General features: G+C 37.3%; 1 protein-coding gene across 3 annotated transcripts in view; it reads right to left on the bottom strand.

The window, feature by feature from the left end:
- Window positions 1-5,804: 5,804 nt before the first annotated feature.
- Window positions 5,805-25,779, bottom strand: part of ATAD2B (ATPase family AAA domain containing 2B) — a 59,084-nt gene continuing 39,109 nt past the window's right edge. For all 3 annotated transcript variants that reach the window (XM_018088787.2, XM_018088785.2, XM_018088786.1), the window contains 5 exons: window positions 25,330-25,467; window positions 13,143-13,832; window positions 11,392-11,519; window positions 10,099-10,227; window positions 5,805-9,154 (listed from right to left, as the gene is read on the bottom strand). In XM_018088787.2, the coding sequence (XP_017944276.1) occupies window positions 9,113-9,154; window positions 10,099-10,227; window positions 11,392-11,519; window positions 13,143-13,832; window positions 25,330-25,467 (1,127 nt within the window). In that variant the 3' untranslated portion in view covers window positions 5,805-9,112. The remainder of the gene's footprint in view (window positions 9,155-10,098; window positions 10,228-11,391; window positions 11,520-13,142; window positions 13,833-25,329; window positions 25,468-25,779) is intronic.

The following is a 25,779-nucleotide window of genomic DNA, read 5'->3' as shown; positions in this document are numbered from 1 at the left end:
GTCTGTACAGTGAAGGTTTGAAATGTTTCCTGCTGCTTCTAATTTGTTGGTTTTGAGCAGCTTTCTTTTTTCCTCTGGAGTTCATACATACCCCAGATCTTACACAGCAAGATTCACACTGGCAAAATACACACAATATCAAACTCTTCCATGACCTGTCTAGAGAACAGCACTACTAACCCAGGGTTTTTAACAGCTTGAGAGGCAACTTCAGCATGTAGTTTGTAAGCAAATTAACACAGAACTAGGGAACTGTGGTGACAACAGGGGCTACGCTGAATGTTGCCCGTCATGCAATCACAGGCAATACAAACACCTTTTCCATCATCCACAATCGGTGACCTTTTCTCACATTTTCGTGGCTAAAGACCAGGAGCCTACCTAAGGTCACCAGTGACACTCCTACACAAGCATCAGCTTCTCACCTCATTAAAAACAATACATGTTAATAATAGTTTTTACAGACAGAAAGGAACCACTTCCTCTCCACATCTTGGGAACTCAAGCAAAGTAGTCTCTAAGTTCTGTTGCAATGTCCTTGTGGACAGCATCCAAGTAAGAATCAGGGAACTGAACAGGGAAGGGGATGCACCAAATGCTCTAAGGGTATCCCAGCGTTATGCTCTACCTGAACCACGGCCCCTCCACTCAAGTAACAATAAGCAGCTCTCACAAAGCAAGCCTAAACTTCCAACCCTGCTGGAATATCTGTAGCACTGTTTCCATTAAAAGAGATCATCTTTTAGTAAGGTATTTGTTTTCATGCCCAGTGAATGCAGGGCTCTGTTACTTGTTGACATCAAGTTCAATTTTACCTGCTTCAATTTATGCCCAGCTTTTCTGCAAAGCTGCCTGTTTATGCATTGGAACATGTCAGGCTGAGGATGCTGGGGCTGTTCAGCCTGGAGAAGAGAAGGTTGTGTGGAGACCTCACAGCAACATTCCATATCTTAAGGGGCCTACAGGGCAGCTGGAGACAGACTCTCCATCAGGAACTGTAGTGACAGGACAAAGGGGAATGGGTACAAACTGTAAGGGGGGAAATTTAGGTTAGACATTAGGAAGAAATTCTTTACGGTGAGGGTGGTGAGGCACAGGAATAGGTTGCCCAGGGAGGCTGTAGATGCCCCAACCCTGGCAGTGTTCCATTCCAACCCTTAACACCCTACCATTCTATGACAAAAATGCCACATGCAGCCTTTCCAGGAAAAATGAAGAGTGGAAATGTGGCAGCTTGGGAATGGTTCACATTTCTGTTTTCTGTTTGGCAAGAGGTATCCCCCTATAGAGATTAAGATGTCCAGACTGCTTATTACCTGGAGAGAATATTAGACTTTCCCTACGGGATAAGGGGTTTTGAATTCTGGAGGTAACCTAACACTCAACCACCTCCAGAAAGCCCAGAAGTCCCTGCCCTGCTGACATTCATTTTTAATAATGTGGGTATTTCAGAGAGTGCCAATAATGTGACAGTTATCAAAGGGCAAGTGAAATGACTGGGTAATTACAGGGCATTCACCTGACATCAAGCCCAAGTAAAAATGGAAAGATGATATCTAACTAAACTGATCATGAATCAAAGAGATAAGAAGAAATACAATGATTTTCTAGAAAATTGGCTGTATCACACAAACCTGATCTCATTCTCTGACAGGATTACACATTTGATTGATAAGGTAATAGATTTTCAAGCAACATGTGACAAAATACTTCAACTTTCTCACTGTACAGTGTTCAGACAGCAAATATTAAATGGGCTCAGAATAGGCAGATTAATTGAGGAATATCTAATCTGTTCGAGTAATTCTCAATTTGGTGCTATCAAGAGTGTTTCTAATGGGGAAATCCTCTTCTCCCAAAGTTCTTGAAGGAAAATGTTGACATAAATCACTAGTCACAGACCTGTGGAAATGAAGATTAGCTGAGGGATAGATAATGGGGACTGAACAAGTCATACACATGGTGCTGGCTCCTCTGGCTGGCTGGGACCCATAAAACGAAACTTCTTTTTATAAAGCTAAGCAGTTCCTTGGGGAGGTGGGAATGAGGAAGGCTGACATTCAGGATGGAAAATTCCCTCATGAAAAGCTGAAAGTCGGAGAAGCAACAACAGCTCCCAGCCCAATTTCATGGTATAAAAGGAGTAAATTGATCTTTGGATGTGTAAAAAGGGAGGCAGTGAGTACGAATCAGTGATTTTTGCCTCTACAAATGGCACTGGTGGGACCTATGCTGGAATATCCCATCAATTTCCTTGGAGAACAAATGTTTTAGAAGATGTTGAAAAATTGACCTACTGCAGAACAGAGCCACAAAATTGACTTAAAGGCTGGAGAAAATGCAGTGAGAGCCATAAAGAGCTCGTTCTGTTCAGCAAAAAGAAGACTGAGAGGCTACTTGATCACAGTGCATTAGTGTCTTTGAGGGGGAGGGAAGTAAGTATGAATAGTCTAGAACATAAAGAGAAGACAAGAAGCAGGGCCTGGAAGTTGAAGCCATACCAAAATAAATGAGGAATGAGGCACATGTTGCTACCCATGAGCTTAACCACTCGATGAAAAGCTCAGAGAGCAGGGCAGATGTGCTCTGCAGATCAAGACTAAATGCCTTCCCCAAAAACACTGTTAAGCCATGCAGATGTTTGCAGACCCTATGCATGCATGAGATTAAATCACATGTGCCACAGCATCTAATTCAACAAACCAGCACTTTCTGCCAGCATTATTCTCCGTGAATAAACCCAAATTTAAGCAACAAATTGCTAAACATTTAAATCATCATTAGGTGTCAGCTCATTTCCATTTCCAAAATTTATTCTCATGTACTGAAAAGATTAACACTGTAAAATTTATGCTCAGCTTGTGCTTTCGTGGCTGTCCTCTGAATCTTGTGAAAAGGAAGCTTTTTATTTTTAAAAAGCTTTTTGCCTTCTGGACACGATTTAAATTTTAGAGCAAGGCTCTGAAGCACTCTAACCCCAGTATAAATGTGAGACATTAATTTTAAACCAGTTACCTCTCCAGTGCTTCATGAAAACGTTGTCTTACATGCTGTATTTCTGGTACTTAAAATGTCAATAGAAACCAGTAATTTATTACTAAACTGATATTAATAGTATTAATATGTAAGTATCCATGCTACATTTCCATTATCTCACTAAACCTTTTGTAATGTCACAGAGAATGCTGTGGGCATCACTTCAAAACTTATGGCAGAGTTATGTTCATTAGACACCTAAAACATATTGGCAATTTGTCTTTCCCTATTACCAATATCAGGTTTCAGTGTTCTCCTGGGCAGCCTCCACATACAGAAGGGATTCTACAAGAGGTAACAGAGTCAGCCAGACCTTTACAACAGAACTGGAGCTCTGGAGACAACAAATAGATCTTAACTAAAACACTGTTTCTCTTTTACAGCAGAAAGAATCCTTAGAAAACTAATTCAGTCCAAATTTAATGTATTTTCTAGGATGAATTAATCCTCTATATTCTGTTTTACTTCCTTTGCTGAATAGATACTTAAAAGGTAGCCCTTTTCAAAGTTCCCCAAGTCTTGCTTTCCCCCCAGTCAAGAGTCCCAAAGCTGACAGGTCATCTACAAACTCCTACTTCCACACAGACAGTCAAGCACTGATGTGCTATAGCACAATTCAGATTCTACATTGATGCAAAGGGGTTTTCATCATGACATAATTCATCTCCACAAAAGAACAGGATGACAAATGGTGTGAGCACTCCCAGCAGCCATCCAGTCTGAGGGACCTGGTACACTTCTCACGTGTACTCTGCCAAAATCCTGATTGCTGAAAGATGGCAGCAAACACAGAGAGGAGTCCAGCACAGCAGAACCAGCTCCAGCTCTGTTGTCCCCCAACATGCCCTCAGTGCCACAGCACCGACATCCCGAACATGGAGCCTGAACAACCTTCCCCTGTGCTCCCAACCTGCCCCACCCCTGTAACTGGATGTGAGGAGCCTTCTAACACCACTTAACTCCACATCACCTTTTGCACCTGAAACTTGAAAGCAGCATTCTCCCATACCGGCATTCCAGGTCAGCAAACCTTAATGCGAATGGACAGGTTTACACCAACATTCCACTACAAGTGGTGAATCCATTTTAAATCTTAGCAGCTTATCATATTTTTAAAAGAAAAAGACTTTCCCTGATATTAAAGTGAGGCTCAATATAGCATAACTCAAATGCAATTCTAAAATAAATAGAATTTTGAAGCAGTCACAACCATCTACTGGCAGTGGGTTCAACCAAAATATCCTCCCTGTGCAAATAATCACACTGCAAAAAAATTACTCACCTAAAATGGAATGAGGCTAAATTAATTAGTGTTAAAGTTTATAATCCCTCATTTTTACATAATAGTTACATGACCACAAGTGATGCATAAAAGGAGGAGGGGAAAAAAAATGAAGTGTTTGGCTTAATTAATCAGTTCATAAGTTTACTGATTTAGCTTGCAGAATTTATTCACATGCAGTGCTAGCTTAAAATCCCATATATTAAAAGTCTGAATGCAAATCCTACCCAAAATACAGAAGAAAAGGATCTCAGTTTTAATTTATTTAAAAGTTATCTGAAAAGTTTATGAAGGAAACAGAGAATGTGCAGCACTACAAATTTAAGGAAATATAGGAAATTGCATTTGAAAACTACATTCAGGACAGAAAACAACAGAAGGAAGCAGCATTAAGCAGTCAATAAATACAAGTGTTGCACAAGCCTCTGCTAAGGCTTTCTGAACAACCAACCCAACTATTTCTCACTAACTCATACTTTTAAAGTACCACTCCAAGTTCACTAAGTATCTTTTGAGGAATCCTTCGGTCTATTCCCAAATAAAGCACATTTTTGTCTCTTTTGCTTGATTATTTTTAAAGCCACTGTGAGAAATTAGATCTGAATCTATGCTCTGTCAACATGGCCATTCACACTCCTGAAAGACAGAAGGAGACACAGGACCTCACACCCTACACACTTTATTCAGACTGCAAACCTCCCTTGGGTGGTGCCATGTGCAGTGCCGGTACCTGCAAGGCCATTCAGATCAAAACAGCCCATCTGCCCACGCTGATACTAAAGGAGCCCAGACTCTCACCCATCAACATCATTATTATGTCACAGATATTAAATTTCATACCTAATTGTGCTTTCAAAGCTGCACATAAAAGTGGAATTGGAGTCAGACATGAAGTAAGTTACTACTACCCTCTTCCTCAACTGCTTTTTTGCCCAGTTTGAGGTACACAGAAAGGAAAAGAGGAAAAGGAGCAGGTGTGTTCTAAGTTCTACACCTCAAGAGACCATAACAGATCTATAGAACAGCTTCTCATACTCTGTTCCACATGGTATCCATCACATGCAGTTTGTAAGCCCTGGATAAATTGCTGAGTAAGATGCAGGTTGGTTCTTCACTTTCATGACCTCTAGCAGCTTACTCTCTCCTCTGCATGAATTATTTGGGAAACAAACTAGCAGAATTCCTAGATACATTAGAGTCCATCTTTAAAAAAGCAAAACAAAAACCAAACAACCCACAATAAGCAAGAATAACTTTGATAGATTTGATAGATAGGAAGAGAGTGTTTCCTTAAAAACCCTCTAATTAGAAGCCATTTCTCTAATGGACAAACACTGAAAGCAGAAGTTTGGATTAAACTGCTCAAAATAACTAAACAGCAAGATCCCAGAGGGAAACATCTCAACTGTGAAATCAAAGGAGGTCTGGTAAGGAAAAGACTGTTATCAGCCAGGAGGTTTAAATACATTCTTGAAGGAGCTAAAGCTGTGTTTTCTTGTCATCTTTATTCAAGTATTTCACAGCAGTTATATTACAAATTACAGTAAAATGTTCAAAATCTCCAGAAGTTCAAAAAAAATTAAATAACTTACTTCAAACTAACGTAAAATGAAGTCAAAATGCAAAACATCAATTAAAACACAGTTCTGAATAAAACTATAGAATCCAAAATATACCATAGCTGATGAAGGAAGTCTACTTAATCCACAAAGTAGACACACGTTAATGAAAACAAACAGGACGCCCCAATGTCTAAATAACCCAATGTACAAGATACAAAAGATGCAAGTACAAGCCCAAATTCAAGCTTATGTTGTGATTACAAAATAAAATAAAAACAAAATAAATGACTATCAGCTGCAGGTTCTGCCGTTCAGGAGACTGAAGGTAAAACCAGCACTGACCCACCAACTTAATCAAAACAAAAAAAAAAAGGAAGACGATATTACAAAACCCAGTAATCCTGTAAATACATTGGCATATGAGGAAATCAAGTAACAATACAGAGGACACAAAACAAAACAAAAAATAATCACAGGTGAGATTCAAGCTTGCAAATACAATTAACTCCATAGCCATCAACTTCACCCAAGAGCAACTCTATCATTCCAAGACAGCCCCTCCAGCCCCCCAGGGAAAACTCCTTCCTCCTGGTCAGCCACGTTCCATTGGCCCCAGCACAAGGACTCACACAGGAGTTTATTTGCAATTTTCACAACAAGAAACAAGGAAGAGAGGTCAATTTGTACAAACTCTTGCCAGTGCTATGTGGCAAAAAAATTAAAAACATACAAAGAGTAAACAAGTTTAGACCACATGGATAGATTAACAGCTGTTTAAACTCTATAACCACCAGACATCTGTAAAGGAAAACAAAAACTGAAGTGTGGTTATTTGGGCTAAGAAGGCGAGTATATCATTTTAGGTAAGCTGTCCACTAGAACATCTGATATCAGCTACTTTTCTCTAAAACAATATGGCAGCTCCTCAAATAGTAAAGTTGCCTCTTAACGATTTTTCCCAATCAACAACTGACAGTAAAAATTTTCCTTTAGAAACCTGACCTTTTAGAACCATTTTTAATGATAGGCATTAGCTTAAACTTGCTTTTCACACTCACTGGTGACTAAAATTCTCAACTGTTTTAGTTTCATATAAATTTATTAACTTCTTACAAATGAATGCAGTTTTATCTTCCACAAGTGCTGCTGTTACTTGAACAAAAACTTCTTTGAGTAAGTGAAACTGGAATAAATATTCTTAAAAAATTCTGCAGCAAGAACCTGAGACTTGCAAAAAACCCTTTTATCAGAAACTTGCTACAAAAAATCTGCTACATTTCATTTAATCAAATCTTAAAGTTTGTAACAATTTCCATCAAAATACAAAATGCTGTTAATGTACCAGACACATAAATATCTCAAACAGGTATGATGCTAATAAATACTAAATGAAACATGGAAAAAAATCCCATAATCAAATCTGAGATCAAAGAATCTCATTTAAAATGTGTTTTCTGCTTGTTTTTGTTGTTTTTAATCGCACTTTCCCACCTAAAAAATACAGTTTCTGCATGGGTTGCATTTAGGTGTAACTAGACATACATGAACGCTTAAAACCTTTTCCTGCCATTAGCTATGAAGAAAAACAGTGGCATTCGGGGGAGAAAAAGATCCAAGATAGAATTATGTTTAACCATAATGTACAAAGCACTTTGGATCACTGCAGTAGGCCAAGGCCCACATTCTCTCTCTGCAGCACTACACTGGGATGAGCTGTAGAGCTGGCAAGTCCCTTAGCTTCGGTTTGGACGTGGGAGCAGAGTGATTACAGTCCTCCATGAACACTGTTGGTAACTAAAATACAAAAAGCTGAGGTAGCTCAGTATCTCTGCAGTAGTCTGTTTAATTAAAAACTAATCACACTGCATTGCATATTTCTGGACAGACACTCCTGCAGCTACATAGGGACAGTCACAACGAATGGTTTATGATGGGAACACCAGCCAACTGCTCTACAACACCTTCCACGTGGGTTCAAAATAAATCAGCCCAGGTAATGTTGTAACTCCGAGCTTGTGATAAAACACAAGGGGTTTTTTTGGAATTGCCTAGACTATTCTCTCCAGTTGCCAGAAAGGAAAGGTGTTGAACTCCACAATTCAGACCCAGAGAACCCTGGTCCAAACAGATGGATTCCAAAGGATGTGCTCCAATCCCCCCAACAGTAACAATGCTTTGCACAGAACGACTTGTGAAACCTAATGTAAGTTTTATTTTCAACTGAGGTTGGGCTCCAGGACTTTGACCAACTATAGTGTCTTACCTGCACTGCACAGTCCAATCTATATTACAAACACACAACTTCAGAATGAAACCTGCAAGTATTAACCTTGCTTTCCTTAAAGAACTCACACTGGAAAACAAGGAGATGGTGGGAAAATGCTTCATTTTTAGTAACACAGAAGAGTTTCACTGTGTACTTGTTTCTAAAACAAATATATACCAATGAAAAAGGAATTTCACCATTTTGGTAAAGTATGTGGCTTTTTCAGTGTGTCTTAGTTTAGTTCTGTAGAGTAAGACAGGCATTATAGAACCATAATACTGGTTGCCATCCAATGAAGAGAATACAATTCATCCTTTTGGAGATCTTCATTCTGCAGACAGCTTTCTAACATTGCCATTTGCTATAATCCAAACAAACTGCTTAGCCTAATCTTTCTCAATTGACTAAAAGGCACATTAAAGGCAGTTCTAGAGAGCCTCATCTTCAAATTACTGTACATCCAGTTACTCAAGATTTCTACCATAACACATCACTGCCTTCTTTAGAACAGATTCATTTTGTCCGTTACCCCAGAGAAGAGAAAAATTGGAAAAAAAAATTAAAAAAAGGTTGCCTGTTTAAAAATATTCAACTAAGATCTGCTCTTTCCAGTCCTCTTGTATGTGTTGGTCTTCACTTTGCCCGAAGTTTTCCCCAAAGATAAATGCATGTAGAGTGAACAAGAGCAGGAATGAGAACAGTTTCTGTAGCACCAAAAAATCTCCAAGCTGTGGCATTGCATTCTTTATTTATATCAGATACAACTATATGAAGTTCTGTTTGGTTCTTGTAGGCTGGTTGGTTTCAGGTACCTGAGACAATAGCACCAAATTCAACAGAAACAAAAAGAGAGAGCACTTAAGACCAAGGCTCTGCACATACTTGGTGCAAATGGAAACTGAATGGCTCAGAGGGCTGCTCTCCCATGAGCAGTTTGAGAGGATAAACCCACCCATCTTGACAAGTTCACAGGAATGTTTCAAACACACGAACTGTTCTTTCCATCTCCTGCAAGAGACACAGACCATCAATTACACACACATAGACAGAAATAAAGTTACATTATGTAGTAGTATTTACTGGTTTTTTTTAATCTGAATAAATAATAGGAAAATAGACATTTCTGTTTATTAGCTGCTATCTGCTAGCAAAATATGGTAAAAGAGGAAACTAATTAAAGATGTATTAATGCAGAAAAGCACTCTACTATGACAGTCCATGAGAAAAATCGAAGCTTATCAGGGTCACTTATATAATTAATGTGCTCAATATGTATTAGGAAAGCATTGCAGTGGCACACTGCATGAATTCAAGTCTTACTGCACACTTATGCTATTGGTGACCCAGCTATAAACACATCTCTGCACAGTTTGGATTATCAAAGTAAAGATCAGTTTCTATATTCTCCTGCTGGATAAATGTCTTTTTAATCTACCTAACATTTTGCACAGTTTTTCAACACATTTTTAGGTGAAGATTGCAAAGGAACAGCATGAAAATGGTTTGAAAAGTGTTTTGCAGGAACTCTAAAAAAATCCCACACTAAGGCCTTTCCAGGTTTTGTTGTAAATTATTCATGGAGAAGAATATTTAGTGCTTAGTGATCCAACTGGAAACTTGCAATTGTTGTCCTTTTTCTCAGCAGGGCTGGTTATCAGCAAGCTGATCCCAATTCCTCTACAGCTAGAATAGTGATGTTGGATGGAATGCATATCCAGAGTTATGACCAGACTGTGCCCATGATGAAATGAACCTTTTCTGAGGAAGTGTTATCAGAAACAATCCCTGGTTTCTAAGCCATTAGTACACTAAAATTCTTTCTATTTAAAGTCTCAAAGACTATTTAAAGGTTTTGCCTGTACAGCAGTGAATTGACAGATTAACAGTTCTTGGAAAACCTAAACCTATCTCACAATATTCAGATAATGAATAAAAGAACTGTACAACATCACCTCTATAAGTTGTGATTTGTCATAGTCTCTACGATGTCTGTAGATGCACTGACTGAGGAGTGAATATAATCTCTCAAGTTGGTCAACAGTCAGGTTGTCACTTTTCTTAACCACCAAATCAAGCAGTTTCTGTTGGAACAAAACAAAAGGTGAAGTTAAGAGGGTTTTCTATTATCAATTTTTACAATGTTTTTAAGGACAAATCAGAAATGCAACCTCTTTCTGAAGCCCTACTTTGAAGGGATACATACAAATAAAATGAACCACACCTGGGTAGCAGCAAGGCTATTGCTTCCATATAGATACAAAAAGGACTTGATGTCTCTCTTCACTTCTCTGCTTATACCCATATGTTTTTTTCTTAAGATTTTTTTACTCAGCATAGTTGGGGCAATGTTTGTTTTCTTTGAATGCCACTTCATCCTGTTTCATCTTGGTCAATAAAAACTGCCTTGATAGCTAAAGCAGACATTTTTAAGAATTTGCATTGGCAAGAAATTTTAAGTACTACCAAATGAAAACACACTTGGAACTCCACAAATGTTGACAAATGGTGCAAAACAGAGAAGGGGACAAGAAGGAGACACACAACACATGTAACATTGCTCATAAACAAAAGGCGAAAGTACTGTACGTAGTAGCAAAGAGTAAAATTTAAGATTTTTTTTTCCCCCTCTCATAACAATTCTATGGTTCCAAAGAGATTATCATCTATACTCCACAGAAAATGAGATCTCAATTTCATAGCAGGTCAAGGTAGTTTTTACAACAGAAGATAGCAAATTTTATTGTAACTTTGCTTAAAAAGGGACCAAACTGAAAGAAAATTAACTAGCAGTCTATGATACCAAAACATCAGCACAAAGTCCAATTTGCCTTCCAGTCCACTAACAGTCCCCTCCTCCAAGTATACATACACAGGAAAGGAAAAGATGATGTTAACTCCTAATTACTGGGCATATTAACTCCTAATTACCAGGCACCCAGCAGTTCCTTGGTACCTGACATGTCCAATTAATGCATAAGAGTACCTGTAAAACCTGCAATTAAAATAGTGGACTGCTGTGACATTACTGGATTTCTAAATGTAGTAATGATGGGACAGTCAGGATTCAGCAGTTCTAATAATTTTTCATCCAAAAAACACTGATCAACTAATAATTTGCAAAAGTCACTGCAGTCATAATACTTGTTTGCAGCCAAAAATATAGGGAACATTGCTTCAGAACAGAGAAAGGAAGCATTTTTCATGGAGTTTGTTAACAGTTCAATTTATTTTTTCAGTTCTATTACCTTTAGTCTGCCATGGTCAACAACTACAGAGGGTAAGGGATCTGATGGTTCCTCTGGGACCTGCTCCAAACTTGTGGGCTTTGACTGTTCCACAGCGACTTTCCGTGTTCTCTTGCTTTTGAATATACCTGTTATTTGAAAAACAATTATCAGCAATGCCAGTCTCACAAAGTGAACAGCTTGTTTCTTCACTTTAGTTTGATTTTGCTTGGTTGGTTTGTTGAGTTTTTTTGAATCAAGCAAGAATGTAGCAATGCACATGATTCATCAGTTTTGCAGAATTCTGAATGTTTACAGGTGCACAAAACTACAGTTCAGAAAACACACATGAAACTGGTAATCTTTGAACTCAGAAGTCCAAAGAGAAAACTGAATGCCACTAAAGAGTTTCCATTATATCATTTCTATTTAACAACAACAAATTAAAAAGCTTCTAAGAGAAATTCAAATACTAAGCTAATGCTGAAAATCTTTCTGCTTGAGTGAAATCCTCATTTTTCTCTCAAAAGCATCCCATGTCTTCATCACCACAGTAATTCTAACATCTGCTTTACTTCAGAAATCTCATGCTTTTGTGACACTTTCCTGTTTTTTTCCACCTCTGTGTTCAGGATGTTGTCCAATCCTGTTGCAGAGAATAAAGTGGGTTTATATCTCCTGATTCTCTCTCTACATTCATTCACTATTTTTCTCCTCCTCAGCTATTTAAAAAGCCTTTTCTTCTGAGGATCCCACTATTATAACCATCCTAAAGTATACAAAATTCAACTGCCAAATTTAGAAATGTAAAGGCTCTTAACACATCATACCCTTCTTGTGATATTCTTAGGACCTTTCTTGTACTATTCTCCTTACCCTTAGAGAAAACACGTATGTACAAACACAGTCAACATCTAGACAGTGATATTCTCAAAATTCAGATCTCTCATTAAAGCTCATTTACTTTGTAAATCTCAAGACTAACTTTTGAAGTAAAGATTTCATTCTTTTAGATAATTCTGAAAAGCTCATTAAAAAGGCAATCATGTATAAGGCTTTTATTTCTGTTCCCTGAGGAAACTATGTCTCTTGTCTTCAAAGGACATGGCCCCTTCTTTTATGTACCACCAGGATTTCCCTTCTCCTTCTCTTATCCTTTTGCTGCACTGTTACTGTGTTCACTGTGACTCCAAAGCCAGATACCTTCTCCAATAGATAAACAACAGTTTTTCTGGCTTTTTCTATGACTTCAACTTTTACTTTAGCTTTTGCAACAAACAAATGTTTTTAAAGGAATACATTACGTATTTCTATGGTTTTCCATCCAATGTCAATGATACTTTTATCATAAATCTCTAAACAAAACTAGTCAAAACTTATCATGTAGATCAAAATATAAATCAGACAGAATACACAGACCAAAAGCTATATCATATATTTATCTCCATTTATAATATTTTAAATAGTTAATTATTGTTTTAATGTTCTCTCAGTATTTACAGTATTTTCCACAAAGCCTACAAAAATAAACAGATCAGTGTTAGTACGAAGATACATTTACTTGCCTAAGATAAAAATACACCAAGTCAAGAGTAGACTTCTAATTTTTCTATGTGAATTAAATGTTTTAAGCATGCTAAGAGTTTCAAATAAATAGTCAGCACTTCATAAAATATTGCTATATAGTATGAATTGTAACATATCACAATGAAAAATATACACATTAACCTGGACACTAATATTAAGACAGAAACATTGAAAACAACCTGTACCTTCTTTATCTGTTTCAGCATCTTTAGTTTCCATGTCTGTGCTCTGTAGTGTTATCTCATTATTGCTGCAATGTGGTAACTCAGCTTTCACTAGATCACTTTCTTGACTTTCACTGGAAGTTTCCATTCTCTCCTTTGGCTGATCTTCAGATAAAGATTTTTGCTTGTTACTATCTCTGCTGTCACAAGGTGAAACAGCATCAAGTGATTCCATTTTGCCATTATGACAGGCTGGAACAGGTACACCTTCGGAGCTGTGTACAGATGTCTCTCCATTCACACAGTCCCCTTTCAGTGTAGAGTCCTTCCTTAGTTCCTTTTCAGTACCTAGGGTAACACTGTCAGTTATTAATAGGGATTCATTTGAGCTCTCTTCTTCTGTGGATGCAAAATTGTTTTCCTTTGCTGATGTCCCATTGTTAAGCCTCTGCTCTGCATCTATATCCATAATATCACAAGAGGATTCATCATTTGTCATAGAGAGGTCTCCTGTTTCCTCTCCATTCTCCTCAATGCAGTCAGTGCTGATCTCTAGCTCTCCATTTTCCAGCAATTTACTGTCCTCACCATGATTTTCATCATCAGCAAACTTTGCATCATCTTCATCTTTCTTCAAATTATTGACTTTCCTCTTCTTAATAATGCCTTTGCCCCACTGCGAGCGCCGTCTCGATTTCCTCCTTATTCGAACTGAATTATAGTGGGGGAAAAAAAAAACAAAACCTTTTAGATGCACAGGTACCCCCCAGTAAAGAGACCAGGATATTAAAATATGCTGCTGTGTGTGAAACAAATGTGTTCACACTTCAAGGATAAAGCTGTCTCTTGATTTCAATGTGAGAAAATTAGAGACACCAAGGACTTTTACAAATATAAGGAGTGGACACTCAGTCATGCACACAATTCCTAAACTGTGGAAACAAGATATCCCTAAAAATGTATTTTATACATTAAGTATAATATACTACATATATATACATTTACCTATAAATATATACATTTGTAGGTAAAACACTGAAAGAAAACAGCCAAGCAATGATGTAGAACTCATTCTCATTTGGGTAGTGCAGACTCTAAAGACAACTATTCTCATTTTCCCTTTTTAGGTCCTCAGCAATTTAAAATCATTATACAACAAGCAAGAAGTGCAACCCATGGATTCATAGAATAATTCATGTTCGAAGGGACATGAGAAAGTCTCTGGTCCAACCTACTACTCCATCCAGGGTCAGCTGTGAGGGCAGACCAGGTTGCTCAGGGCTTCACCCACCCATGTATTGAAAACCTCCACGGATGCAAGACTCAAGGACCTTCATGAGCATCCCACATGGATGTGTAACTGTCATAACAGTGACAAGGCTTTGTGACTTGTATGCAATCACTTCTCATTCCCATTTATGTCCACTGCCAATTCAAAAGCATCTTCACTGTTCAAATCAGCTAAATCTCCTCCATCTTACATTCATTCCCACCTCTGTACTCAAGATCACTGCATTGACAAAATGTGGTTTTAGAAAAAAATCTCACAAACACCTCATTTATACAACGAGCCTGTGGTCCTTAAACTAACCTCACCACCCCTGCCTTTCCTCTGTATTGTGTAACTCAACTTGAAGCACCATGGCAATGTGATAATTTTTTCAGTATTTTTGCATCCTTACTTGTTCATTGTTTCTTATTTCTTAACTGTATATTCTATGCCTTTGAAAAATTACATAATATACTACTTTTCAGAAAGGGTATTTTATTTTACTAACCCATCTGCAGCGAGATACAACTAAGGCACCAATCTAAAAAGAGGTTTTGGGACACTTTTGCAATATGATCAGCAAATGTAGAAGGAAGACTATTCAAACCTAATGCTATTGTCAACATCCTTTTCAAGTGCACTAACAAGACACAGCTCAGAAGACCAATAAAAACACTGGGAAAAACTGAAGCTTCCACGTTCAAATTCAAACAACGATGAAAACTGCTCATATTTTTGCAAAACTGCTGAACTTGTGGCCAAGTGACTATAAATGAAAATCACAGCCAACAGTTACCAGAGACTGACAAATTTTCTTCATTTCAAAATGCACTCTTATGTTAAGCACCTTCATAATGTTCTTTATATTTGTAAGTTGCTTTGATTTATGGGGTATTAAGTCCTAGATCTGTGTCTGCCAACCTCACACTGAGTTACAAAGATCTTGCTTTGAAGATACAAGCGCTGTGCAGGTACAAGTGCTGTGAATTAATTCACAGATGCTCAGAGAAGCACAGCTGTACTTCAGAACTTGCTTCCCATGAGTGTGTATGCAGCTAGTTTCACCACTGCATTAGGAATAAATCTTAACCTTTTAGCTTTAAAGCTATCTAAAGATACAACCACACTGCAATAAAAACAGTCTCACCTGGAATGTGTATTTATTTCTACAAATAATCCTTATGGAGAACTGCAAATTTTGAGAGGAAAAAAAAAATGCTTTCTCCAGGTATTTTCAAGGTTTGATAGTGGCTTCTACAGTCAGGGTCACTGTTTTACTGATGACAAACTACAATCTACTCATATAACTTTTCAGGAGTTCATGTATTTTTTTCCCCAGATTGTACAAGAGATTTTCATTAACAACTGAAGCAGCAAATCTCAAACTAAACAGGGATATGTAAACTTATGACAAAATAAACTCCCCTCTTAGGCAATGGGCTTAGCCTCAGTTCATCTCCAAGGATGGGTAAATAAGACACAGAAGGGGAATAAAAGTCTTTTAAAGGAAATCTAGTATGTCCTGAAATGTATAAACTATTAGTCGAAATTTTTAAAGATACACTGATTTTGGCTCTTTAGGCTGACTTTGCTGTCAGATAGCTATATCAGCTATAATGTCAAACACATTTGACATTTTTTACATCGGTGAATTGTACTTTAAGTATTTTAATGGTGCATCTCTTCTGTCCACCCTGTGAGTCCCACCTGGGATGAGGACCCATAATTTGCCTGACCACACAAGTACATTCCTAAAATTCTTAAGTGAGGGAAATCACATTAAAGTAAAATGGACTTAATCCTTGTATTACGCATCTCATTAAATTTCAAGTCTGCCCAAATGACAGCAAGTTGCACTCACTCACTGTCTCATGCAGTACTTTTCAAACAGACATTGTATGTGTTGTTTTTTACTGCTATTTTTAATTAGGACAAAGCAACCACAAAAAAGTGCTGCAGCAACGTCTTTTGGGATGAGAGAGGAAATTCTGGCTCCAGATCCTTAGCAACCAAAGCATTGTTATATGTATTTTTCTTCTATACAGACAGTCAAGCCTGTAAAACAGTGAAAAAATTGAGCAACAAATACTGTATTTAAAAACAATATCCACCACCAGTCTGTCTTTCTGTCCTGCCCAATTCCTGTAGACAAGGGAATGGTACAAGTAGGAGAAGTGTTTAACCGACCACAGAACCATGGGACCAACTGCAGACAACACCAGTTTTCATAATCTACACTGATTCCCTTCCTTTTTACAGGAAAGAAAAAGGCACTACTGCAAGAATATCATGGACCTGAGAAGCTGGTGTATGAGGCAGGAAAAAGTAAAATTTATCTCTGCATCCTGCAGGACAGTTGAATATGACTCAAAAAAGAAGAAGGAGCTACCACAGGGTAAAACTGATGCAAAACTAAAAGGCTAATGGGCAGGAACTACTGAATTAATGGATTGCTGCTAAAAAATAAACTGGGGTCCCATCTTTGCTACCTTAATGTTTATATTTTAGAAGACTGTGAACTGTCAAGAGTAGAATGACAGTCTTTTTATTTTCTAGTCAATATGATTCATGACATACTATCAGTTTCCAGTAGGTAACAGAATGAGACAGCTATTTACAGAAGAAAAACTTTGAGTGAACTTTGTTAAAAAAATGAACAGAGTACAGACAATTGCAAGTTAATGCCTTAACACCTTTTCAATTACTCCTTTTAAAACTACTCATCTGAAATCTCTCCATTGATACCCTCTCTTCTGGCAGTTTTTGTGCCAGAGGCAGTAAAAATACTATTGTCAGAGGAATCCTGCTTTATAGAACTGAGTTTCTATAACTCAAACTATTATAATACCAATTATTCACACATGAATACATTCACTTGCCTTCTGAATTTCTCAACTCTTCACTCTATAATCTTCACATAACCTCTACAGATTTGCCAAGGGGATCCTCACTTCAGTTCTAGCTTCTTTCTGGTTTGCTTTTTTGTAAATCACTACTCAGAATTTTTAATGACAATAAATATCTGTCTGACCACAAGTCATACATAACATTTCATTTTGGTTCACATGAAGCTGATATCAAACCCAAACTTTACCTGCTCCTTTTTTTTCCCTAAGCTGCACAATCCATGCAGACAGTACTTTTTAAAAGTGCTATGTAATACAATGCAATTAATCACTGAATACAAATTTACTCTACATTTTGTGAAGCAAAAAGTGAGGTTTCTCAATTCTTCCATTCTAAGTTGAGTTACCCTTACAGAGTTGTTTGAAAGACCCATAAAGAAAGGCAGACAGCATTTCCCTCAGTAATGATTAAAAAACAAATTCTCTACTGTCCTTACTTCATAAGGACTAGTCCTCTACGTGAAGTAAAGTAAAATGAAACCTTTAGCAGACTTTTAGAAATTCTGAATTCTTGCCCCCTCTCAGGTGCTGCTTGGAGATTCTCAAGTCAGATACACCAAGTAATGACAACATCTTCTGGTGAAATAAGCACCAACCTTGTCCAGAGCAGAGCACAGTTCTTGGCTATTAAAGAATAGTGATAGCAAAAAATAAAACCCTAAACGATATGAAACAAAAAAATTCCGACTCCTTCTCACATTCCTGAAATACTTCTGCAAGATCTAATGTCAACTATGACCTTTCTGTCTAGTATGGTCTGAAGAAAACAGACCCCAGAAACATGGGTGAATGATACAGAAGCTTCAGAGTTGAGGATGCACTGTTGCTGTCCCTCACATCGAGCACAACAGTGACAGAACTGTAGATCATACAGCAATAAAGTTAACAGTTGGAAAAGAAAGTAGATATAATTAGAAAATTCAAAGACTGTCAATTATTAACAAGCAAGTCTGCTTCCCTTAATATGGATGAACCCTAATGAGATGTAGCAACAAAAGCAGAGACGTTTCTCTTTAAATTCCCGTAGTCTGACTACTACAGTACAGTGAGTGCAGCACAGCATTCAGAGGCTAACAATTCACTTCATGCTGCAGAAAAGACCTTTACATGCCTCTGCACTGCTTAAAATCCGTCAGAGAATATGAATCTTCTATCATTAAATGATAAAACTGACATCCATCAAACAGTAAATTCTCTGTTGTTACTTTATTTCATGAAGAATTCTTGGGGATTAAAATCCAAAGAAGATTCTCATGGCAAGCAAGATCACCATGGATCTAGACTTTTTGTCTGCAGTATCAAGAACCACTTAAAGCAATGCATATTTTAAGTTTTTCTTCCATGATCAAAATCCTCAACTCCTTTTTGACATCTTGTGTGTAAAGTAACTCAAAGCCTTGAGAAAGCACTTACTATCACTTATGCTCTCTTATGCAGCATCCAGAATATCTATGTACTTGCCACAGTAATTTAGCTGCTTCCAGTAGCTCCACATTCCTTACCAAGGGGCACCAAATAGTCCACTTGAAAGTCTCTGGAGTTTCCACTCACAAAGTCCCAAACTGCAGTCAGAGATAAGCAGCAAGAAAGAACAGAGCACAGTTCTGCAATGGCTTAAAAAGCAAAATGTCTGTTAGCTTCCACTAACAGACAAAGCCATTCCTCCTCCAAAGCCAGCTATAGTATTTGCACTACTTCATTTGTGCCAGCACTACTGTTCCTGCAGTAAAACAGATAAGGGAACTAAATCCATCTGAAATGTTGTTTGGTTTTGGTTTTTTTTTCCCCTGGGTTAGTTTTCAATATCTTTGGTTGAGCTCTCCAACTCAGGAATGACAGTGCTGGCACAGGGGACATGGTGGGAATATGGCACCAGTGACAAGGCAAGTAGTGACCTGCAGTTTGACCAGTTTGAAGTGACTAACCCCTGAATGGGTAACTAACCTCTGAATGATGCTATTTTCTTCACCTGCATGGAGGGCACTCAAGGCACAGAGCTGACAAGTACATTAGAAGAACTGCATGCAATAGCTTCACATATTTATGAACTTCATCAGCATATGTAACAGCTTATGTTGTGTAAACAAATACTAGAAAGAACCTGGGCACCGCTACTCAATAAGGAAGAGTCAAGTTTCATAAGGAGTTGAAATGCATACAAAACCAACCTTAGCTGCAGCATCCTCAGCATTTTCTCCTCCAGTCACCTGCTTTCCCCTACCATCCCCTATAATGCTCTCGACTCAAGCTCTTCCCAATATTTATCACAAAATTCTCAGTATCTCCTGTTTGTCCTCACCCCAATGAACAGGACACACGATACACCACAGCTGAGATGTGCAGGCCATGCCTGGCCAATACCATGTTTTAGCTGACCAGCTGCCAAGACCAGGCAGAACAGATAACTACCATTTTCCATCTATTGCCTTTTCCTTCACTAGACACGTGGATTTAGCCAGCTACCAATTTTCAAAAAACCTGCAGGAATCTAATCTTTCAGCCCTTAACACCTGTCAAATCTCTCTGAACTCTGCTAAATGATTCACAAGTTATTAGGGGAGCCGAGATGGACAGAGAGCACAGGTATGATTTTCTTGGAAAACCAAGATAGAAATATAATTTACATGAAACCAGAGTTATTATGTTAGTAAAATACATGACAAGACAGTCACATGGGAAAATTGAAGAGGAAAATGAAGTCAAAAGAGAAGAGACAATCAGATTAATGCCACCCGCTTGAGATAATTTTTAGACTTTCCACCTCTATAGGTCTGCTCATTTTTCCTCTGCTGATTAGCCCTGTGCAACAGTAACTATTCCAGCTATACATATTCTTGGTACCTTCCGTTGGCTCTTAAGGACTAATGAATGACAGCTTCCTGCTTTAAGGGAGCCATGAACAAACAAGAAAGAATCATGGCTACTGGGTGGTTTCTCTATCAAAGAGACAAAATTGAAAAAAAACAACACAATACAAAGAAATCTGAAGGTAAGAAATGGGTATTAACCACCAGAAAATCCACAATTTCTGAAGACAGAAATTTATCCCCAAAATTTAAAGCAAACGTTGTTGCAGATTTAGAAAGAGAGGAAGGAAGGGATCTATCTGGTCTGAAAACTGCTTTTATTACCTCACTTGTGCATACCACTTGAAGGAAAAAAACTGACTTTAGAAGAACTAATTAAAAAACCTTTTTACCATGTTTCTAAGAAAGGAGGTTATAATGCTTCAAGAAAACCTCCTTCTTAAGAAAGGCTGAGCCATCTTGCATTACTGAGTTATAAAGGAGATGAATAACAGGAGAATAATAAAAAGTCACTGATCGGGTAAATTGTAGAACCCATTTTGCCCTCTGTCAGAGAAAGGAGACATTCGATCAATTCAAGAGCCAGCTTTTTAACAGTGATGAAAGATTTCTTTGCCACTAGGTATCACTGAGTCTAAAAGTGATGGTATGCCAAAAAAGTAGATTTATTAGAACTCCCACAAATTCATTAAACTGCATTTTAAATAAGAAGAATTACAAAACCTATGGGTTTTTAAAGAACTGTTAACCAACTTGGAATCAGTTGAGTTGGTATTTCATCAAAATCAGACATTAAAAAAAATATTTTTCAAATGTTTGCAAGTTCCTCTTAAAGCATCTGGTTGAAGCCAGCATGAGACACAAGAGATCAAACTACTCCCACCTAGAATGCCAACTCCTACACTACCCAGAACAAAATGATAAAGAAACAAAGACAGTTCTCTCAGCCCTGAGAAAAGATGTCCTCAAATCCCAGAAAATCTTTTTTAATGATGTCTGTCAAGTTACAGTACTTGCCTCTATCTCAAGTGAGAAATAATCCAAGTCAAATCTGGAAAGCAGGAGGAGACAACAAAACAGTAGCAAGTGTAGGATGTGTGACAAAACAGCAGCTACTCAAAATTTCATGTTAGCATCTGGACGACTGTTAATATGCCAGTATCCAAATTCTGAATCCAAACTCAGAACTAAACCAAAAGACAGAAAATAGTTACAATAATAAAAACCATATGGCATCTGGTCTGCCATGTCCTTTGATAAGGCATTGCTGCAGCCACAGGAATGCCTGAAGTACAGTAATCACTGACACCACTGCAGCAGAGAGGTCAGAGACACTAAACAGACAAAAATCACACAATGACTGAGAATAAAATGGTTTCTAAGAAAGACTGTAAACAAAAGGCCTTTTCTTTCTAAAAATCTTTAAAAAAATACTGACAAAACAAAATCCTTTCCATGATAAAGCAGAAGCAGATAAGTTTCACATGACAGCAAAGATCACCATTAAGGGGTAAAGAAAACCAAACAAAAACCAACCAATCAACCAAAAACAAAAAGAAGAAAAAAAAAAAAAAACAAAACCAAAACCAAACCAACATAAAAACACACACAAAATATTATTTATTTAGGAACTACATTTTCTGCAACAGTTTTTTAGATCCTTGCTTGATCTCCCTGAAGTTCTTTCTATAGAGATCACTAATCACTTAAATTATTGGGAAAAGTTAACAGTGTGTTTACTTCATATTTCATAAAATGACTTTTATATAAAACTTGTATTTTTAATACTTTGCACAACACAAAGGATTTAATTTTTTTTTATTTGCTCCAAATGCCATTTTCACAGTTATGCTATTTATCATGTGGCATAAAAGACATCTTTGCTATGAAGAAAATATAAAATCTGCGGTCTATCACTACAATATATTATCATTAAATGCTGCAAAAAAAGATAAGAATGCAAAGCCAAATCATCCCCATAGAGTTTATTTATATGTAACACTGAAGGAAGCAACTGCAAGACAGTAAAATAGTATGCAACATGCCCCATCTACTGGCAAAATGGGGCAGCTGGATAAAGTTTTACTATACAGTATCTCAACAACTGAAGAGATGCTAATGCTCTCTGTGCTAATATGTGTCTAAACCACTTAATTTAGCAGACACACTGAACTGTATATTGCTGGTAATTTCCTTTTCCACACAACGGCAAAATAGGACCCTTCTCATCAGTGCACAGTGACAAGAGGTAATGGGCATAGATCAAAATACAAGACATTCAAAATTAAGGAAAAGAAGTTATTGTGCAAGTTGCAAAGCAGTACAAGAGGTTCCCTAGGCATATCACAGAGCCTCCTTTATTGGAAATGTTCAAAATACAATTAGACAAAGCCTTGAGCAACCAGCTCTGAGGGGAGTTAGACCAGATGATCTTCAGAGGTTCCTTACAACCACAGCAATTTTGTGATTCTATGATCATAAAACTACTTATATCAGACTTTTTACCTATGTCCCGTTCTAAGTTCCCACCAGAACACTTGCACTTTTCTCAAAATACACTGTTGATATGGAAATATTTTAAATTATCTGTGGTAGAACTTGCCCAAATAGATTTTCAGCAACATCTGTAATGAAATACATTTTACACTCATCTATACTGTGATAAACAATCCACCACAGCTGTACCTGCAATAAGAGAAATAGAAGTTGCAGATGAAATCTAGCTCAGGAACGTGTATCACCATGTCTTCAAACACAACAACTATTCTGTGCCACATTTCTGACAGCTCATCTTGGTCTAATCAACAAAATATCTAAAATGCATTAGAAAAATTATATGAATCGCAAAATAATAGGTAACAAAAAAACTAAATAAAGTTTTATACAAAATACATAACCTCAGAAAATAAACCAACACATAATAATCTACTGAACAGGGTTTTAAATTTGGCAAGGTTGCTGCACTGTCTGCAGTTCACTCTGTTTTTAGAGAAGATACTTGACAACAATTTCTTTTAGAGTTCTCAAGTTTTTCATCTGAATTAAGCTTTTTGCAGCTATTCTCTAAAATACTGTAAAAAGAAAAAAGCTTCCAAAAATAATAACTTATCAGGAAAATAATGTTACGATTGGTGATTTTTTTTCCTTAGGATTTCTATAAGGAAAAAAATTAATTCAAGTTCAAACAGCAGAAAAACGGAAAGATTTTCAGAATTATTAATTGAAAAGTACAGGGTTTAATCCTGTGTAATTAAAATACACAAATAATTTTCCTTGTTACTCTGTTTGTGTAATAAATTATAGCCTTCAGAAAAACAAATCTTAGTTCTTGACCATAAAAAAAATTTCCACTCTACCTCTAAAATCATGTCTGTTCGGAAATCCCTTCTCTAAACTTGTTTCTTCCATTTATACAATCACAATCCATGATATCATTTGCTGCTATTCAAGCTCCCTACAGTCTGCTCAGTTCTGCTCTCACCCTTCTCTAGCTCTGTCCTCCAAGCACCCTTTTAAGGCCATTTCTCTTCCTAATTTCTAGTTCCTACTGAACTGACCACATCAATCTTTAAGTGTGCCCATGTACTACTTGAATCCCTTCTGCAGATTTGTGATTGCTCACCAATTCCTAGTTCCCTCTCTTGATTACTAGAGGCATCACATCCCTCCTGGACTAGTTACCTTTCCCAGACTCAGCCTTAAAAGGAAGATTTTCATTTGATCACAGTCCCAAACACCACTAAGCCTCAAATTTTCTTGCCTTCCAAGCTAAATCACCAAAATACTAACAGGATCAGTGCCTTAACAGTAACTTTTTTGTTTACAGAGACACTGGCAGTTTCCTACAGTGGATGGCTTGAGTTTTCAAACAACTGCCACTGCCTCCACAACAGGGAAGAGACAGGAGCTGCTTTGGATGCAAGTCACCAGCAACGGCTGCTCCCTCTCTTCCCAAGAGATGTCCAGCTTGGAGGTCTATAAACCCCACCATCTGCTGCACAGCCAGGAAAGTGCTCTGTAGATCAGCCAGAGTGAGAATCTCCATCTTGGATTTCATAGAAAATTAAAAAAAAAAGTTTGGGAATCCCTTCCCTCCACTTCTGTTTTTGCATGAGCTGCCAAATGAATAAAGAACAGCTTGGATCCACATCATCAATTTATTATATAACAATTTATTCAAGCCATAATTCTGTAGATTGACTTCAATTCCTTTAACGGAAGAAATTACAGCTTCAGGAAATAAAACCATACACCTCTAATTAATTAAACCATTTGACACCAACACTATCATTCATATGTAAACAATGTTCATCTCTGGGCAATTATCACTGTGCCTAGAAAACGATTTCTCATCCAGGAAAAGCACCACTAAGGAGACACAAAGACCAATGAAAATTTGTCTATTTCAATCTATTAGTTTTCCTACTAAGCAATAATTGATAATGCTACTACTAATATATAAATAATGGACTCCACATCTTCAGCAGGAACATCATGCACAACTATCAGTATATTCCTCATACTCACTTTCTCTTACTCACTTTATTTTCTTTATTAAGGAAATAGTTGTTAGGTATCTACCTGTTCTAATCAACTTACCTCTTAAAAGTAATTGGCAGTGCCTCTGATTATCTACAGTCACACCTCACAATCCTAGAGATTTTGATCATTTACTTGGATTAATCCAGCAGGCTCCAGTGAGCGTATCTTAATATTCTCCAGTAATGCTTACTAACTATTGAAAACCATTGCCATAAAGGAAAATAGTTAAATCTGCAATCTCCTTTCTAGCTTTTAGCATGATACTGAGTGTACTGAAGTAGAAAGTGAGTACAGTGCATGTCAGAGAGTATTAAGCAGTATGTAGGTATGTACCTGTCCATACAGAGGTTAAAAGAACCTGAGCACTCATTAAAGCAATAAAATTGATCTTCCAATTGGATCAGAGTTGTCTTAGACTGAAAACAGTATTTTACAAAGAAAAATGCAATATACTCATATTGCATTCGAGAAACAGTTATTCTTCATGACAAAAACTGAAATTCTGCTTCTTTACAACTTCTCTTGGGCAGAGATTTCACGTAGTCAGAAAAGGAGTATGTGTTCCACATCTTTGTGTAAAATTACTTCTGAAAATAATCAGTAAGCAGTAGTAGAGACATATTTGAAAAGTTTGCCCTTGGAAGAACCTCTAATTTTGCACAATTATCACCCAAAGTACTCACATGCACATTTAGTGGCAGAGTTGGGCCACACCGCCATCGTAGGTTTTTGTTTGTTCCGAAATGCCTCTTCAACTCGAGCTTCTGTTTTCCGTACAGTGGAACCATGAGGATTTATCTGTTCTGCTGGGACTGATAAGCCTGCATGCAAAAGATAACCATACCTATTTAAATAAAGCAAACTGCATAAAACTACTGAATTTAAGAAGAAATTTGGAATACCATACTGCAATAGCAACACGTCAATTAACATTTAGCTGGACACCCAAAGCAAAGATTGGAATCAAGAATATTTGGTTTCTACTTTCAAAATAACTTACTGGTTACATGGTCTTCAAACTGGCAGCTCTTACAGATTAGAAAAATGTGACTGTTTCTCACACTTGGATCCCCAAAGATTGCACTCTTCTATCCATGTTTCCTCTACAAAGCAAACTCTTACTGACCATTTCA

Source organism: Manacus vitellinus, unplaced genomic scaffold (genome assembly GCF_001715985.3).
Source record: "Manacus vitellinus isolate BGI_N305 unplaced genomic scaffold, ASM171598v3 scaffold_11_pilon, whole genome shotgun sequence".
NCBI lineage: Eukaryota > Metazoa > Chordata > Aves > Passeriformes > Pipridae > Manacus > Manacus vitellinus.
The sequence above is the reverse complement of the archived record's forward strand: the minus strand, read 5'-3'. Positions and strand labels throughout refer to the sequence as shown.